We start from the raw sequence: 19,020 nt of genomic DNA, 5'->3' as shown, positions 1-19,020 counted from the left end.
CAGAGACCTCAACAGACCCCATGCCCTTAGGTTCCTGATTGACCTCTCTGTCGACTCTATTGTGTAGGGGTTTTAACAGCTGAACGATAACGAATTCGTTTAACTTTAATGGATATTTATTTTTCTGGACCTACAGACCTTTGAACCCCAGTGTACAGAAGCCTTTGTTAGACCACACAACTAGTTTTCTGTCGATTATAAATTAAATAAACTAATGAAACGACGTCATAATAGTCCATCTACTCTAAAGCTGTAGAAGAAGCAAGTATAGAAAGTTGACACTTTCGAGATGCTATTGTTTTTCTTTTCTTACAAGCTGACATATTAGGAGCTGTCAATTAACAGGTGAAAGCTTCTTTGACAGATGACGGATTGTTTCTTACACTTGCTCTCGGTCTTTTCAACTCACAGTTCCGCCACTCTCTGTGACGATCCTTGGCTCGCACCTGACACCGATGACGGCCCAGTGGAACTACAGTCTCGTATGTCGCAGTCAGGGCTCTCGGCCAGCAGCCAACATTACCTGGTGGCTGGACGGGGAGCGGCTGCGCGGCCAGGCTGACACGGTACGAACCGACACGTGCGCGGAAACCAGAGATCACCTGGCGGATCGGTAGCTACTTCATTACAATGAGTTTCTTATGTGATTGTGTATGCTTTTAGTTGTGATCACATTTTGCATTCGTACAAAATATGATCATAATAAGGAATATGATCATAATGTATGAATAACAAGGAAAATGTGAACATAAGGGACAAGGAGCAAAAACAAACTTTCCGAGAACAAGAAAGTAGCTAATTACATTGTTATCGTTGATTATCAACAACAAGCGGATCAAGATAAACCGTAGCGAAGTATTTATCTTTAAGCAGAAGAACTCGCCCTGGTAGAAGCAGTTTTTACGTTTAAATAGCGCCCGACTTCTCCGTCAGGTTTCCAAGGACGGTTCAGTAACAACCAGCACGGTGCCATTCAGACCAGAAACACGTGACCACGGCCGCCAGCTAGTGTGCCGGGCCGAGAACAGTCACGTGACCCCGGCGGCCATGGAGGCGAGGCGACTGCTCGACGTGCGATGTGAGTTTCAGATGCGCCAGTATCAGCTCAAATATCTGCTCTATGTCCTTCTGATTTAAAAAACAATTTTTTTTTCACGAAAGGCCGCGATAATAAGATAATATTCGACCAAATTTGTGCCCAATATTTTCATATTAGATACTTTTATATTTCAATTCGACAGTGCTGATGGTGCTCCAAAAGTTCAGCATATTTTATCGCAAGTACCATCGAAAAAGATGGTGAGGAAAGCAGAGGGTATGCTTCTACGTTGACTTCTCACCCAGCTGTGCAGAGTTATGTCCCAGTGTCACTTCAAACAAGTCATACATACCTATACCTAAGTCTGCTCATTGTTTTCAGATCCTCCTACCGTCAAAATAAGTCTTGGAAAGGCTCTTGACCCGACCGGCATTCGGGAGGGCACTGACGTCTACTTCGAGTGTAGCATTACCGCCAACCCGGCTGCCTTCACCGTCACCTGGCTACACAACGTGAGTGAAGTCGGAGAGTGAGTGAGTAAGTGAGTGAGTGAGTGAGTGAGTGAGTGAGTGAGTGAGTGAGTGAGTGAGTGAGTGAGTGAGTGGGGTCAGATAGCGGGTGAATGAGTAAATGAATGAGTGAGTGAGTGAGTGAGAGAGTGAGTGAGTGAGTGAATGACGCTGGTCAGTAGCGAGATAAGACGCCAGTGCAGAATGACCCAGTGACGTCTACCCTGGTCGGGCTCACTGGCAAGGGCACTGGTGACTGGACGCAGTCAATAATTGCGCCATCATTCATAGCATAAGCATTAAACACAGCTATAATCTCTGCCACATGTAGAACAGCATGCCGTTTGCACATATTCATATTTCATTCATCTAAGTCCAATAACTATTCTTGCACATTCTTGCATGTATTTCATGGCAGGTAGTTTGCACCCACGTCCCACATTTCATTTTACGAAAGCCTATTCTTGCAGTCAGATGTTTGCATCGTGCATGTTTTTCCAGTCACATGTGTTTTGCCAGCTCATTCTTTTCGCTGCGTGCCGGTCCACATAACCACCGGTCTGATTAGGCGTAGTTGGCCCTAATTTGGCCAACTCCAGAGTCACAACCGAGTAACTACACAATAAACCACGCTTAATGGGCCCAGTGGGCAATTGAAATTATTCACTATCGTGTTCACTGCTAGTCTTGTTTGTAACATTTACTAACTTCCGTGTGTGAACAATGCAAGACGACGAATCGTTTCCGCTTGGCTAGATTCGGCTCCCTTATAATTCGTTTTAATTTAAGCCATAAACAAGCTCGGCTACAGGGACAGTGCGATTAACTTATAATTGTAAATTTATTTCCGTAGCAACGGGATAAACAAAGGATCATGTTTCCAAAGTGCTGTTCGCTAAACTGACCCTTGGAAGAATGACTTGCTCCTTTAAAGCTCATATTCTAAGTTCATATATCATACATTTTGCGCCGGTGCTATAGTGTACTGATCGGTCTGTCAAGGATTCGACACCGCGTGCCGCGCGAGACCCGTAAGCTCCTGATTGAAGCGCTAGTCTTCCCGCTAATAACGTACTGCATGTCTGTATGGGGCGGTTGCACAGTCACACAGCTCAGGAGACTGCAGAAATGCATAAACTTCTGTGTCAGAATCGTAACGAACCTCAGGCGTTGCGACCGTGTGACAGCGTCCCGCAAGGAACTGGGATGGCCTGCTGTACAGGAGCTACTGCGTGAGCATGATCTGCATGTTATATTTAAACTGATGCATGACTCGCATGCCCCTGATTCGATCCGCAGCCGCATCGTCCACCGTACTGCGGTGTCGAGCCGCAGCACTAGGGCAACCAGTGACGGTCAGCTTCATGTCCCGCGCGTGCGAACTGAGCTTGCCCGGCGCTCATTCATCTGTCGCGCAACTCGTTCATGGAATGAGTTGCCTGCGCCTGTTCGAAGCTGCACCGGTCTGGCGGCGTTCCGTAAAAAGGTTAAGAAACGGCATGTTTAATCCGGCTGCGCTAGGTCAATGTGGTCAGTTTATTATGTGTGGTGTGTTTTAACCTCTATAGAATCTGTCCTGTATGTATAGGTGTGATTGAGTTTTATTCACGATCGATGGCAACACAAGTCAAATTCCTAAAACCAAATTGGTTTCGTATTAAAATCAAATTGGTTTTAGGAATTTGACTTGTGTTGCCATCGATCGTGAATAAAACTCAATCATGTCTGATCATTTACAAACGTATAGGTGTGAGTTTTGAACTACTGAATGTATGACGTGGTTTACTGAAAACCCAATTTCTTGGATGTAACCGAAATATATGAGTATGAGTATGAGTATGAGTATTCTTTACGGTGCCTCTTGTCTGATATCGCTAGCGACATTGCTGTTATATCGATAATATTTCGTATCTTGCACCCGAGACGATTAATCAATCAAGAAGTATGTACAACCGAGTGTCAAAGCCCCATATACCAGTCGTGTACCTTCAGATGCTCGTCTGCAATCATTGAGCCATATTATGATCCCAAATAGCATCATGTTTTCCAACTGTGTCAAAACAGCTCCCCTCTCCCATCCTGACGCCGCCAGGGTGAGAAGCTCCAGCCGTCTCTGCGACCCGGCGCCGGTGACCAGGTTACCATCAACGCGCGCAGTCTGGTGATCAGAAACCTGACGCGCTCAGCGGCAGGCAGCTACGCCTGTACGGCAGTGAACCCCGAGGGTAGTGGGGAGAGTCCACCGGTGCAGCTCAGCGTCCAGTGTGAGTCTCACTCCGGCTGGGAGGAGTGCGAGCATGGAACGTGTGTGTTGGTGGTTGTAGTGAGACACGGGGTTCAAGTGAGATGAGCGGAACGAGTGATGACCCAAAGAGAAGCCAGGCAGGGAGAGCAGGCTGCCTAACATTTGTCGAGGGATGTATTGTTGCCACGATGGCTTTGTATCGTTTACTTAATTGCTTACCTTTAATGAAAGGACAAACAAATGGGATTATGGGCATACGAGTATATTTGGTGCTTTTTATTTTAAAGGCTTTTATCATTTTTTATGAATAGTCGGGATTAACTGTTTTGTGTGTGTGTGTGTGTGTGTGTGTGTGTGTGTGTGTGTGTGTGTGTGTGTGTGTGTGTGTGTGTGTGTGTGTGTGTGTGTGTGTGTGTGTGTGTGTGTGTGTGTGTGTGTGTGTGTGTGTGTGTGTGTGTGTGTGTGTGTGTGTGTGTGTGTGTGTGTGTGTGTGTGTGTGTGTGTGTGTGTGTGTGTGTGTGTGTGTGTGTGTGTGTGTGTGTGTGTGTGTGTGTGTGTGTGTGCATATCACGCCCCTACCGTCCCGCTCGACAGACGCGCCCGTGTGCTCGCCCGGTCAGCGGCTGCAGTACGCCGTGACCCTGCACCAGACCACCCGGGTGACCTGCCAGGTGGAGGCCGTACCTCCCGAGGTCACCTACAGATGGCAGTTCAACAGCTCTCTGGAGACACTCGACCTGCCGTTCTCTATGGTAAGGAACGAGTGTAATAAAACATCCACTTGGTAGCTACATATGCTGATGCTGTGATTTGGTTCAGCCAAGCGGTTGCTGATTTTGCGACTATATCTCTATCATTTTACGCACGCGAGTCATGATACATGGCTAATGCATAGCCTTAATAATCCATATTTCCATCACAGCTCCGGATTGCGATTACGCAGACCGACCGTAAATCGGCACTGTAGCCGCCTGTACACCCAGACGATGGTTGTCGGAACTGGTTCTTGTATTGTACCGTTTCTGCAAGCGAAAATATGGCTCACAATCGACACACAGGCCACATACACAGAAGTTCTTGCGGCCACCATCATCTATTATCGTGTACACCAGCGTCACTATCGTAACACATCTATCAAATAGACGCTCAATTTACCAACACGAGCATTTATCAATGAATATCTTACCGACTGTCGCGTTTCGTCGGGCCTGCTCGCCTCCCACTACTCCGACAAGGGCAACCGCCTATATTAAGGCGAATCAAAAGACAAACAAGTTCTTCATCACGGCCCGTGACCGATCTTGGACCAAAAATGCCTGCACTCGCCCCGCTCGCCAACATGGCAGCCAATAGAGCGCGGCGGCGCCGCTGGATCTACGCAAAACAAATACCAGTACTTCGAAACATGAACAAAGCTTGACGAATCGCGCGCTATTGGTATTACAAATAAGGCTCAAAGGCCCAAAGTTCGCAAAATCATAGGCATAGAGTATCAGATACCCACAAAAGAAAAGAAACAAACATTGCAGCCTCACAGTACTTAGCTCATCCCCGGCACAAGCCCCCCGCCCACCACTAGGGCGCGGCCGGCGATCAGCTGATCGGCAAGGTCAGCCACCGGCCCAAGGGGGGAGGAGGGATGCGCCGGGGAGGGGAGGGCCGGCCGCCCGCAGGAACAGGCTACTAAACCGCATGGCGCCTACACCGCCCCCTTTGAAGGCACGCGCATTCAACACTGGTCTTAGCCTATTTCAACAACCCTAAACTAACACATGAGACGAGACACGCGCAGTCAAACACAGTCCTAGCGTTCACAATACTCGTTTTCGCACATGAGGACCAGTTTGTTGACAGGGCGGAGTATCTCTGCGCCCTTTGCTCTCAATCTAACACTACGAACCAGGCCATCCTTGCCCGGAAAAGTTTCAATGACGCGGCCCAGGGGCCAGCGAGACCTGGGGAGCTCCCTATCGGCTACCAGGACGACGTCGTTCACCATGAGTGATCTCGTAACACGAAAGGCCTTCTGCCTCTGCTGCAAGAGTGGAATGTATTCTTTGATCCACCTGGACCAAAAAATGCCGGCCAAGTATTGCGCTTGGCGCCACCGTCTCCTCAAGTACAGGTCACCCGCTCCGAATACTCCCACCGGGACGGATAGCGCGCCTCCCGCCAGCAAGAGATGGTTGGGAGTCAGTGGCTGTGGGTCACCGCTATCGCTGGACACGTACGTCAGTGGTCGACTATTTATAATAGACTCGACTTCGCAGAGGAGAGTTGTCAGGGTCTCTTCGGTGAGTACTTGTTCTGTCATCAGTGCATCTAGAACCTTCCGTATGGTACGAATGACTCTCTCCCAGACACCCCCATGTGACGAAGCTTCTGGGACGTTGAAGTTCCACTGAATCTTCCTCTGCAGCAGGTTCTCATGTATGACGTCCTCACTCCTCGAGAGGTGTTCCCATTCTGCTTTCAGTTCATTGTTTGCTCCCACAAAGTTCGTGCCACGATCTGATCGGATGGTCTTAACTTGCCCGCGTCTAGCAAGGAATCGTCTCAGAGCGCAGAGGAACGAATCGGTAGACATCGACTCAACTACTTCTATGTGTACTGCCCTCGAGACGAGGCACGAAAAAACGATTCCGTACCTTTTCTCCTGTCGTCGTCCCTTCTTGACGTAGAAGACGCCAAACATATCCAGCCCGGTGTTTGTGAATGGTGGCTCATCCGGGGTCACCCTGTCCTCAGGCAGGTTCGCCATCTTCTGGTTCAGGAACGGGCCCTGACGACGACGACAGCTGACACAGCGACTGAGGACGCGTCGGACAGCCGAGTTTCCGCGCAGGATCCAGAATCTCGAGCGCAGCAGCGACAAAGTGTGCTCTCTTCCAGAGTGACCTGCTTCTTCATGGATGCTCTGAATAATCAGATCGACAACATGATGACGTCTGGGGAGGACAGGAGGGTGCACCTGGTCTTCCCGGATTGGTGCGTGGCGTAGACGTCCGCCTACCATGATCATCCCGTCGTGCAGATACGGGTCCAGCCGTGCGAGAGGACTGGTGATTCCGACGGCGCCCTTCCCTTCCAGCGAGGCGAAATCAGCGGCAAACTCACTTCTTTGAATCCTTGTGACTATTGCCCTCTCAGCTGCTTCAAGTTCTGGTACAGCAAGCCGCTGTCTCACCTGAGCCTTCGGCTCGGATCCGAGTACGGACACCTTACGGCATCGTTCTACCAGGCAGCGCTTCAGGCGAAGGATCCATGCTACAGCGCGCACGAGTTTGTACCAGACAGAGTAGTGAGAAAACAGCTCCTCCAACGGGTCGCAGCCAGCGTGTGCGACTGCAACGCTGGTGATCTTCACCTCTGGGTCGTTTTCTACTCGACGATCGAGTCCAGCCGGGGGCTCAGGCCACTCATCCCGTCCCTTCCACAAAAAGGCCGGAGCATCGAACCACCGCGGGTTCGCGATGAAGTTGTCCGCTAATTGTCCCCTCGATGCATCGTCTGCCGGGTTGTTCGCTGAGTCAACGTACCTCCATTGTGCCGGAGAAGATACGTCCCGTATCACGGCCAGACGGTTGGTGACGAACGTGTGAAAACGTGTCGTTTCGTTCTGGAGGTAGCGAAGCACTGTTGTGCTGTCCGTCCAGAACACACTTTCATCAATCTTGACTTGCAGAGCGCGTCGCAGTGTGGCTTCAATGCGAGCAGCCAGAGTGGCTGCTGTCAGCTCCGCTCGTGGGACGGTGAGCTTTCCATTCAGGGGCAGAACCCTCGCCTTGCCGAAGACGAACGCACAGTGAACTTGTCCGTCACAACAGACAATTCGAAGGTAGGACACCGTGCCGTACGCGACAGAGCTTGCATCTGCGAAGTGATGGAGCTCTCGGGTCTGAATAGGTCCAAGGCCAGCTGGCTGTACACATCTAGGGACGCCGATGGTCGAAAGTAGTGCTCTGCCGCGGATCCATTGCTCCCACTGAGCTTGAATGTCCTCCGGTGCCGGGTCGTCCCAATCGTAGCGTCGTCGTGTTAGTTCCTGTAGAATGATGCGACCGCACACGACGAATGGTGCAGCCATCCCCATCGGATCGTACAATGATCCGATGACCGACAACATTCCCCTCCTCGAGCATGGCATACTCCGATCTTCCGTGGTTGAGAAGCCGATGACGTCCGGGTTGACTCGCCACTCAACCCCCAGTGTCTTCTCCAACGGAAGTTCTTTCTCGAGGTTCAGTTGCTTCACGTTCTTCCCTCTGTCTTCTGGTGGGATCGATTGTAGGACTTTCCTCTGGTTACTGACAAATTTGGCTAGGTGGAATCCACCCCGGCTGCACAACTCTCGTACCTCCCTGACCAGGTCGATGGCTTCGTCGATCTTCGTCACCGACTTCACCAGGTCATCAACGTAGATGTTGCTTGCGATCGTCTCACAGGCTGCAGCAGAGTGTAGGTCGCCAAAGTCGACGGCTGTCCGTAGAAGGGCGTAGCTCGCACAGCTCGGGCTGGATCTCAACCCGAACGGATGCACCGTCATGCGCCAGACTTCCACGTCTTCAGCAGGGTCACCGTTTCGCCACCACAGAAAGCGGAGCAGGTCGCGCTGGTCGGCTGGTACAGACACCTGATGGAACATTGAGTTGACATCGCCCATGAAAGCTACTTCTTCCTGGCGGAACCGCAGTAGAACGTCAATCAGGGGTGTGCAGAGAGACGGGCCCTGCAGGACTGCGTCATTCAAGGAGACGCCCCTGAAGGTGCTCGAACAATCAAAAACAACTCGGAGTTTGTCTTTCTTCCCGAAGACACCGTGGTGGGGAATGTAGTTGACAAGTCCATCGTCTCTTGTCAGGTCTTCTGCCCTCACTCTCTCCACGAATCCGTTCTTCGACATGTCCTTCATCACCTCGCTGTATCGGTCGGCAAACTTCTGGTCTCGGAACTTCCTTTTCAGTCCTTGTAGCCGTCTCGTGCAGATCTCTCGGTTGTCTGGTAGCATGGTTCCCTCCTTCTTCAGTGGGATGGGAACCTCGTAGTGTCCGTCCTTCATGATGCAACCAGCTTCCACTTTTTCCATCCACATATGGTCTTCGATCGACCATCCACGTTCGTCAGCTGCTAGACCCTCGTCCTGGTAGAGTTGCCTCTCCAGCAGCCTGATCCTGTTTGACGTTGCCCTTACTTCAGTCAGTTTTCTGGACCGGACGGGGCCGTTCACGACCCAGCCGAGGCGAGTTTTGACAGCGAAGGGCCCACCGTCACAGCTGGGAACGAAGTCGAGGGGTTCAAAGGCCTCTGGTACGTTCACGCCTATCAGAAGGCCTACTTCTGCTTCGATCTCCTCTGGAAGCACGTCCCTTACGTGAGGCCAGGGTTCCACGTCCTCGGCCTTACAGAGCTCCGTCCTACTGACTGGGATCTTGTCGATGACGAACACTTCCGGAAGCTGCATTTGCTCGTTTTCGTCCATGTCACACATTTGGAGGTTGTCGACGGCTGAAGTATGAAGCTCGACTGGTTGTTGTGCCATCGTGGTTAGAGTAAGCTGATACTTCTTTGCTGTTGTGATGCCCAACTGGCTCAAAAGCTCCTTGCTCAGGAACGTCAGGCTACTTCCACTGTCGATAAAAGCGTACGTCTCCACGATAGGACCATCTCCATACCGCACCTTCACTGGTACCGCCGGCATCCTCGTTGACGTCCCGCTGTTGGACATGACGCTCACAACGGCTGGTGCAGGTGGCGCTTCCCCTGCCGTTGGTACTCCCATTGAAGCCACCTGGAAGACATGAAGTACAGACGGGTGCTTCCTTTCACAGACGCCACAGGTGAGTCTCATTCGACATTCCCTCGAACGGTGCCCAGGTTTCAGACACCCAAAACAGAGGCGTTTATCTCTGATGAGCTGGCGTCTGGCATCGAGAGGGCGCTTCGCATACGCAGAGCAGTTCTCCAACGTATGAGCTTCATCACAGCAGGGACAGACTGGCTTCTTCACAATCTCTCTTCTCTCGCTCTCTTCTTGGCGAACAAAATTCACTTTGGCTTCTTTCTCTCTTTGCTTGGTGTTTCCTGTTTTCTGGAACATGTGTCTCCCAAACGCGGAATTTGATGCCACTCTCGCTTCGATTTCGACGAAGCGCACCAAGTCAGAGAAGCGCACGGCACGACCCTTCCGAACTGTAAGATCGTCGACCTCCCTTCTCCACCTCTCCTGTAACGCGTAGGGCAACTTTTCCAGCAGTTTTCTCAACGTCTTTGGATGGTCCAACTCGTTCAGGCCTTGCTGGAGACTTCCGACTGCGTTTTCACACGTCCGGAGCTCCAGTGCGAAGTTGTCGAGTGTCGTGACGTCATCAGCCCTCACAGTAGGCCGGTTCATCAGCTTGTTCACGAATGAATCAGCTATCTTGTCTCGCTCTCCATATCTCTTCTCGAGCAGAGACCTCGCTGTTTGGTAGCCTCCAGTGGCCATGTTCATGCAACTTCGGACGATGTCGCGTGGCACTCCGCTCGTAAACTGCTCCAGATAGAACAATTTACTGTCGTCTTCCTGGACAATGTGTGCAACTCTGTTGTCAAAGGCTCGGAGGAACTGAGTGAATCTAGTCACATCTCCAGAGAATACTGGGATATCAGGTCTTGGGAGCAGGCTGGCGGTCAGAAGTTTCTTGATTACCTCCTGCTCTCCATCATGCTGAGGTTGAGGGGGCTGAGCTCTGGTTGGTACGGGTTGAGGGTTTAGCTCAGCAGCGCCATTCGATCGGGGCTGCTGTTTCTTCAACTTGTGTGCCACACCAGAATGGGAGCTCGCTTGGCTTGCCATCGCAAATGCCTCCTCCTTGGCCTCTGCTTCTGCAATCTCCTCTTGAAGTTTGAGTTCTTCTCGTTTCATCTCCAGCTCTCTCTCTTGGGCTTCCAGACGATGCTTTTCCTTCAGGAATCGAAGCCTCACTTCTGCAGCAGCACGTTTGGCAGACTCCTGTGCACGTAGGGATCGCATCGAGCCCCCTGAGCACCTCGATCCACATGCAACTGAATGTTCCACTTGGGGTCCAGCTGCCAGCTGTGAGGCGCTATCACCAACCTCTGATACATCTTGAACGTCTCCATCTGGTGGCTTGGTTTTCACGTGTGAGGCACCATCTTCAGCCCCCTCCACGGTAACTGCCCGCAGCTCACCAGCAGTTCTTGGGTCAGTTGCCATTTCAAAGGCTTCTTCCTTGAGGACCAGGTTCAACCTCTCTTTCAGAACTTCCTTTGATCCTCTTGTATCTTGTCCTCTCTTTTCAAGCTCATCCCTGAGCTCTTGCACTTTGAGCCGCTCAACATTCAGGTCCATGTTCAATGAGATTAAGGAGACAAGTTGAAGACCAAGCAAAATGAAGATCAATGGGTGACACGCCTTCAATCTCTGAGAGCTCATGGATTATCAATGTGCAAGTTAAACAACCATGGAAGTAGACTAAATAGGTTCAGCGTGGCCAGCTTCAGGAATGTGTCAGGAATCCGAAGCTATCAGTGAGTGCCCTTAATCAATCAGTTCTGTTCTTGCTTAGCAACCTATAGCGAATGTATCCAGACTTTAACTATCAAATTCAAAGCAATCTTCTGAAGCCTGGTGGTGTGAGGTCCAACTTCAATGCGAGGTCGACGTAGCAAGATAATAGTAACAAATGGACGATCAAGATATTTGTCCTGGACAGGAATGATGTCACTCGCCCAATGGCCAATGTGATAACAGTCAAGGGTTCCCCAAAGTTGGAAACTACGTTCAATGCTATCACACCAGTACCCAATAGCAAGTTCAAGGTTCGAATCCTACCCAACAATCAACGGCAACAGGCATAAACAGTAACACAAGTCAACGTCAATACATTTACAGATGCACTTCTCGTGTCGCTGATTTACTCAATCATGTGCGTAGTGATAGCACACCCCCTAGCACAGTTCAGCTGCAAAAGCTCTAGAGTCCAGGGTTCAACCTTAGCACCATACCCACTGCTCACTGTTCTCCGAGCGGGTGCAGTGCCAGCCGCCAGGATGCAGATCTGCTCGTCCACGTCCAGATGTGCAGCAGTTGCAGTAAGGTGTGTGGCAGCAGCTGCTGTAGCTGTAGCTGCTCGTGGTGCAGAAGAACTCTCCAGAAGCCAGGAGGGAGCAGAGGTGCAGCCGACTCAGAGGTCGAGTCGAAACTGTAGCCGCCTGTACACCCAGACGATGGTTGTCGGAACTGGTTCTTGTATTGTACCGTTTCTGCAAGCGAAAATATGGCTCACAATCGACACACAGGCCACATACACAGAAGTTCTTGCGGCCACCATCATCTATTATCGTGTACACCAGCGTCACTATCGTAACACATCTATCAAATAGACGCTCAATTTACCAACACGAGCATTTATCAATGAATATCTTACCGACTGTCGCGTTTCGTCGGGCCTGCTCGCCTCCCACTACTCCGACAAGGGCAACCGCCTATATTAAGGCGAATCAAAAGACAAACAAGTTCTTCATCACGGCCCGTGACCGATCTTGGACCAAAAATGCCTGCACTCGCCCCGCTCGCCAACATGGCAGCCAATAGAGCGCGGCGGCGCCGCTGGATCTACGCAAAACAAATACCAGTACTTCGAAACATGAACAAAGCTTGACGAATCGCGCGCTATTGGTATTACAAATAAGGCTCAAAGGCCCAAAGTTCGCAAAATCATAGGCATAGAGTATCAGATACCCACAAAAGAAAAGAAACAAACATTGCAGCCTCACAGTACTTAGCTCATCCCCGGCACAAGCCCCCCGCCCACCACTAGGGCGCGGCCGGCGATCAGCTGATCGGCAAGGTCAGCCACCGGCCCAAGGGGGGAGGAGGGATGCGCCGGGGAGGGGAGGGCCGGCCGCCCGCAGGAACAGGCTACTAAACCGCATGGCGCCTACAGGCACTGTCTCGGACAGCTGGACCGGCGGCGCTGAATTAACCTTGGCTAGCCGCTATGGGAGCCATATAATTCGCATCGAGCGAGGCCTGTCAACGGGCGAGACAGAGCCGCAAATTCTGACGCAATAAATTAGTGGCATAGTTCATCATAACTGTTTTCAAATGATACTAACATTTCTTAATGTTGGCTGTTCAATGGACCGTGAATATGTCTCATTTATCTCATCTTAGTCACTCTAGCTGATTTATGTTTATTTACTTGCCATACATGCATCTTCTTTCACAATAGCCAATGGTGTGATTTTGCGGTCAGCGGCGTTACATCGAGCTGACCCGCATAATCATCATTGATCTCTGTCAACTGTCCTTAGCCAGTCCAGTTGGCCACTATAATCGTGTCATCATCACCAATTTCTGGTCTCCTACCCACCTCTAGTCCCTATTCCTCTCTTTCCATCTCTCTGTCTCTTTCTCTCAAGTCTCTGTCTCTTCTCTTTCTATCTCTCTACGTCTCCATGTCTTTCTATCCCCTTGTCTTTCTCTCTTTCTCTATCTATTTCTATCATTTTCACCCTCCTTTCCTTATCCATACTTTCTCATGCCGAGTGTTCTGCTCTTCCCACAGAGTTCCGCACACGGCCTCAGCAGCACGGTTTCCTATACACCGACCACAGAGCTGGACTTTGGTCAGCTCCTCTGCACGGCGGAAAACAAGATCGGCCGCGCCGCGGCGCCCTGTGTGTTCGACGTTGTTCTGGCAGGTCAGTGTGTAGGAGTAGAGGTCATTCACTCGGGTCGTTAACGATAAGCAGACAGTGCAGAGTGCAAGGTGCACACAGTGCACACACATCTTCAAACTTCTGTTACGGCATTGTCGTTACTGCGTTGTCGGGCGCAAAGTCCAGCTGGTGTTTCACCGCGTTTAGAGTAGGTAGTGTGTGCCGCCATACACGGCTCCGCTGCGGCACAGTCTAACCTCCAGTTTTAGATCACCGGCAGCACGGCTCGGCGCCGAAGGTGTATCAGCTGCTTACCATAGGTGGAGCTTTTCCAGGAAAGTTGATTTGGCAAACAGTTGTCAAACAGTAGCGGCGGAACATCTTCAATTAAGGGGGGAGGGGGAGGCACTGCCGACTTTTGGTCCCATTCTTTCCATGCAACGCCCATAGGGCTAATGTTAACCCGCGCCCCACTGGGGGGGCTATTTATAACCCCCCCTCCCGTTTTTCTGCAATAACTTCCAAACCGCTTGACGTATCGACGCCAAACTTTCAGTACCTTCGGCTGCATCAATTTGACACCTTGTGTCAAAATTTAAACTTCGTACCTACCATAGGTCGGCCGGAAATGACGTCAGAGTGACGTCATGTTCGGCCGATTTCGACGCAAAACATTGAACCACGGCAATCGCTCCCAAGAGCACAGTTTTTAAGCTAGATCCAATTTCTTTGCATGAGAGGACTCAGAATAGACTGCGCTATCAAACTGCTATCTCGGATTTTCGAAATTTTGAACATTTCGAAAATTTTATATAATAAAATTCAAAATTTATATTTTTACACTTTTTTCAAAAACTTTTTGACTTTTCGAAAAAACCGGAATATATGTGATAGAATGCATTATTATGACTAACTCTAGCAAGTTTTAGCTAAATATCTTCAAAAATGACCAAGTTATACGCATTATTGCAAAGAATTCACAATATTAATTTTTCAAATCAATTTTTCAGCACGAATTTGACATCGTACGCCAATATAAATAGCACCATCGTGTTCCTGAGCTCAAACTGCATCCAATAGACACCTTTTTTGTTGAAAAATTTTAACTTCAAAATTTGACCTTTTTTGACCTGAAAGTGACCTGACCTGAGCTAAATTTGACTCAAAATGACCTCGAATGACACAGACGACATCAAATTCGAAATGTTTGTCCTAAATGGACCATAAAACATGTGTCACGTGACCGACGGATGATATAATATTTTCGTGACCTGTGATGACCTGACCTTGACCTGAAAATCAAAGTACAAGTTTGGTACCCTCAGAGTATCTAGAGCATCTGTTCACGAGTGTGTGAACCAAAAATGAGCCTGATCTGACATGTAAGACAGCGGCCAGAGCCCAAAACGTGAAGAATCCAAAATGCTAATAATTTTTACTTTGACCTGACCTGTGACGTCATCGGTGACCTCGAGGTCAATGAAATTAGGTTTCGCTCGACAGTTTTTCCGGGGCTATCAGACGCCGTTTGAATTTTGACGATCGGCCCAGTAGTTTCGGAGTTAGGAGGGGGGGGCTATGAATAGCCCCCCCCCCCCCCCAGTGGGGCGTGTTATACGCAGACCCCAGTGGGGCGCAGGTTAATGTAGCACGCTACATCTTGAACATTTAACGTAGTATCTTTTCGGCACGGCTCGGTACGGCAGTTCCCCCCCCCCCCTCGCAGTCCGGTCACAGGCCTAGCCCTCCATTCACACACCCGTCGCTGCTACCGGGTGACGCACAGCTGAGCGGAGCGCTGCTGCTGCGCTCTCCTCCCCTCTCATTATTCACTACCCCCCCCCCCCCCCGTCACCAGGCCCGCCATCCCCATTCAGCACTTTTCCCCAACTCCCTCAACGAGCACTGTCCGTGAGAATAGCCCGCAGTAGACACATCTGCGAGAAGACGATGCCGGTCACATCAGTACGAACCGCCGAGGCACAGCTGAGTCAACAAGCTACGTCAGAACTGCGGCCGGCGGCGGCGGCGAGCGAGCACGTTAAGGTACTCTGTCACTTGTCACGTACTCTGTCAGGTACCACAACAGCTGCGCCGCGCTGAGTCCCACGGAGGGAATGGCAAAACCAGAAAGATCCTACGGCAAGCAAAAACGCTGAAGTTCCAGAGGTCTTCGCAATGGGCAGCCGTTAAACTCTCATTACGACGCTCGCCTATGGAGACAGCTACCGCAGGATGAGCGATCCGAGCCTCCTCAAATAACGCTGGATCAGTAAGATATGTCAACAGATCATGGAGCAGTGTCAAGGATGGATGCCGGCTGGAGCACACAGCCTCCTTTGTCGGGCACAGCAACCCAGGGTGAGTGAACCTGGCAAAACAGCCGGGTGACCGACCTCACAATGGCCTCATGAGGTAGTTCCAGAGATCTCCGCAGAGGAAGAAGGCGCTGACTTACGGCCACGCCCCGGTACGGTGGGCGGAGCAAGAGTGACGTCACAGGGGCGTTGGCGGCAGACGAAACGGAAGGAAACAAAAGTTTGAATAAAATGAAATTGAAGAATCAAAATTAAAACTCGAAAATCACAAACCTTTCGGGGATTGTTTTATGCCAGCGATTACTAAAATGATAAAGCACTCAACACGAAGACGATTCGAGGGCCAAAAATTGCAGGCACAGAGGAGCAAGGTGACTAAACAGGACAGAGGGCGCCATCTTACGGCCCCACCCACCAGAAGAAGGCAGAGGAAGATGACGTCGCAAGGGCGTGGCAGTCACCCCTCCCCCCCCCCAACTATAAAAGGGTGCGCCACCCAACCAGAGGGAGAATCACAGTCGAGCAGCCGAGAGTCACAGTCTGCAGCTGGAGCCGGGGACGCCTTCTGGGAGCCGCCGTCAGTCCGGGGTCACCCGCGAGAAGCCTCTTCAGCTCGAGCGATCAGAACCGAGGACAGCCGCCGACGCTTGCGACCACACTGAGAAGCGGAAGCACAGAGAAACTCCAGAATGTGAGTGTTGTTGAAAAGTCTGCTCAATCCCGATCCTTGACCCCCCCCCCCCTCTACCCAGCCTGCCGTGCCGTGACGACTGCCAAACATTTTCGGTTGCCATAAAATGCACTCTCAATTGGAATTGGGAAACTTAAATTACTTTGAACTTATTGGTCCAGACACCCTAGTAGCACATTAGAATCTGAATTGTGAAGTCATGCAAGAGCCGCCAGCAAATACCTATGTTATTGTCAGTTGGAGTTCACGATTAGGCCGGGAGCGAGATGCTAAAATTTGAATAAGCAGCTCATTGTCACGAACGTTGAGATTGATGACATGATGCGTGTCAGCATTGAATAATGAATATGTCTTTGTGTTTGGCCAAGCTGGTTCGTTTGATTTATTCTCGGCGGTAGTCAAGTGCGATTTGAGGTTGGAATGTTGGTTAAAATAAGGGTGTAGATTCGTGCTGTACTCATTAAAAGTTGCACTGCGAAATCATTGGTAATATTGCTATAGGAATTAATTGTGGAGTCGAAATCAATTATAGAACAGGTAAATACGGTTGGAAAGAAATGTAATGGTTTAAGGTGGCGACTGATTCATGCAATCGATCTATGAATATGGCTATGGGTTATGATTATCGACAGATACGAATGCTTGAGTTTACGGCGGAATTTCTTCTGTTACTTAGGTGCAGAGTTGAGAGTAGTGGTTTGAGGTCGACGGTTTGACACTTTACGACTTTAGATGGTTTTTGTAGTTTGCGTCATTGCAGCTGCGAAATGTCGAGTAATAAGTAGATGTAGAATTGTTTGTGGTTTGAATTAATATGCGACTAATATAGGTAGCGATCGTTGCGCTTTTGTAGAATAAATACTAGAAAAAAACCATCTTTGTTGGGAACGATTAAATGGGACAGGAATTTAATTATTTAAAAAAAAAACTTACGTGGAATGGAGCTGATGAGATGTCGAACAGGGAGATATTACAGCGATATTTTACCAGATTCACACTCACTGACACATCCGGTGAATCTACCGGCCAGAAGAGCCAACACGCACGAGCACTGTACCGCGAGTGTTGACGCGCCCATAGCGGCGTGACTGACTGACGGGGTCGACGCGGCGCCGGCCGGCGGTCGTGGTAATCGTCGTTCCCGACGCGGGCGTTGAGCCGCCAGAGGGCGCGAAAAGCAGCCACAACAGGGGCAGTGGGTTAGCCGTAATTGGGGCGCGGGCGGTAGGTGAAGGTCACGTATAGGAGCCTGGTTAGTTGCGGAAAGTTGCAACGGGATAAGAACGTAGACAGTTAAATATGACATGCTATATGATATCTAGGATTGCACTTCGTTTGATGCGCATTGTTTACTGCTAATAGGATGATTTAAATTAGATTCCCTATGAAAGGCTAGGGACCCTATGACAATATTCTGGCACTCTATAAAGATAATTTGTTTAGGTAACTAGTAGCCCATCAGAAGCTATCGAACGAGTTTCAAGGAGTCATTTCCGTTTGAGCATTCAGCAATTCACTATGATACGGTGGATCACAACCAGACGACAGATCGGTGCGTACTAATTGGTTCTAGATCATTTGATTAAATCAAGAACGGTTCAAGGTTTGATAGGATTGCATACGAGAACTGATGATTAGGTTCACGCGTGCAGCAGCAATTAGGGCTTGAGATTACGATTTGGTTGGATAAATAATGCGTTTTTGTTCTTCGCGTTCTTGCGAGTTAGCGCCAATAATTACTCCACCAATATTGGCACAGGGCATTTTGAGGCACAGACGGCTTGTTTGCCCGTCTCCTATGGCGTAACGTTTACCAGCATGACCGTATGAGACACAGATGCACTTCTCTAAACCCACGTCCAGACCGGAATAATAAGAGGGACATGCCGTCACGTACGCAGGGCATATGCACGTTTTCCGCCAGTGGTACCGGCCACTGTTAATTTTCCCGCTTAGGTAACACTGGGTGAGAAGGCAGTGAGAGGTTTCTACGGCAGGGGAGAGGGGGAAGATTGGCACAGTATGCAGTGGAGAGTAAGTTATGCCAAAGGCAAGAAGCCGAAGGTCAGGGGTGAGTCACCCAAAGGGCGGATAAAGCGAGCCGTAGTGTCCCGAATAAGTCCTCATACTTATTTCGTAAAGGTACTCTAATCGGTACTGGACAGCCTCAGGGGAGGGAAGAATGTACTCCAGGACACGTAAGGCCTTGAATAGTAAATCCCATGGTTTAAGGATAGTTCCAGGATATGAACTGTGGTCCCTGGGTCGTGAACGGGAATGTTACACGCGGACCGGAAGAGGGCATAGGTAATCTCTCCCGGTAGAGAGATAAGTCGGATATAAATCGTGTATATGTGTACCATAAGTCTATCGGACGTGTAGTGAATTCCATAAATTAGTAGGGTGGATATTTGTGCAATTATTCTGGACGGCCCTGCGATAAGTATCTTTGTCGCCGGTTAGCGGAGCATGCATATGGATTTCGGAAAGAGACATTTATCTCGCCGGGGAGATCGTTGTTGATCCGACGCCTAACACTATCGGAGGGAATT

General features: G+C 50.0%; 1 protein-coding gene across 1 annotated transcript in view; it reads left to right on the top strand.

The window, feature by feature from the left end:
* LOC122374839 (nephrin-like) overlaps positions 1 to 19,020 on the top strand; it is a 35,919-nt gene that overhangs the window by 410 nt on the left and 16,489 nt on the right. Inside the window, exons 2-7 of the mRNA XM_043353846.1 lie at positions 412 to 566; positions 934 to 1,078; positions 1,421 to 1,551; positions 3,641 to 3,812; positions 4,388 to 4,545; positions 13,366 to 13,501. Of these exons, the coding sequence (XP_043209781.1) occupies positions 412 to 566; positions 934 to 1,078; positions 1,421 to 1,551; positions 3,641 to 3,812; positions 4,388 to 4,545; positions 13,366 to 13,501 (897 nt within the window). The remainder of the gene's footprint in view (positions 1 to 411; positions 567 to 933; positions 1,079 to 1,420; positions 1,552 to 3,640; positions 3,813 to 4,387; positions 4,546 to 13,365; positions 13,502 to 19,020) is intronic.

The sequence above is a fragment of the Amphibalanus amphitrite genome, unplaced genomic scaffold (assembly GCF_019059575.1).
Source record: "Amphibalanus amphitrite isolate SeventyFive unplaced genomic scaffold, NRLGWU_Aamphi_draft 001724F_arrow, whole genome shotgun sequence".
Classification (NCBI taxonomy): domain Eukaryota; kingdom Metazoa; phylum Arthropoda; class Thecostraca; order Balanomorpha; family Balanidae; genus Amphibalanus; species Amphibalanus amphitrite.
This window is presented reverse-complemented; position numbering and strand designations above follow the sequence as displayed.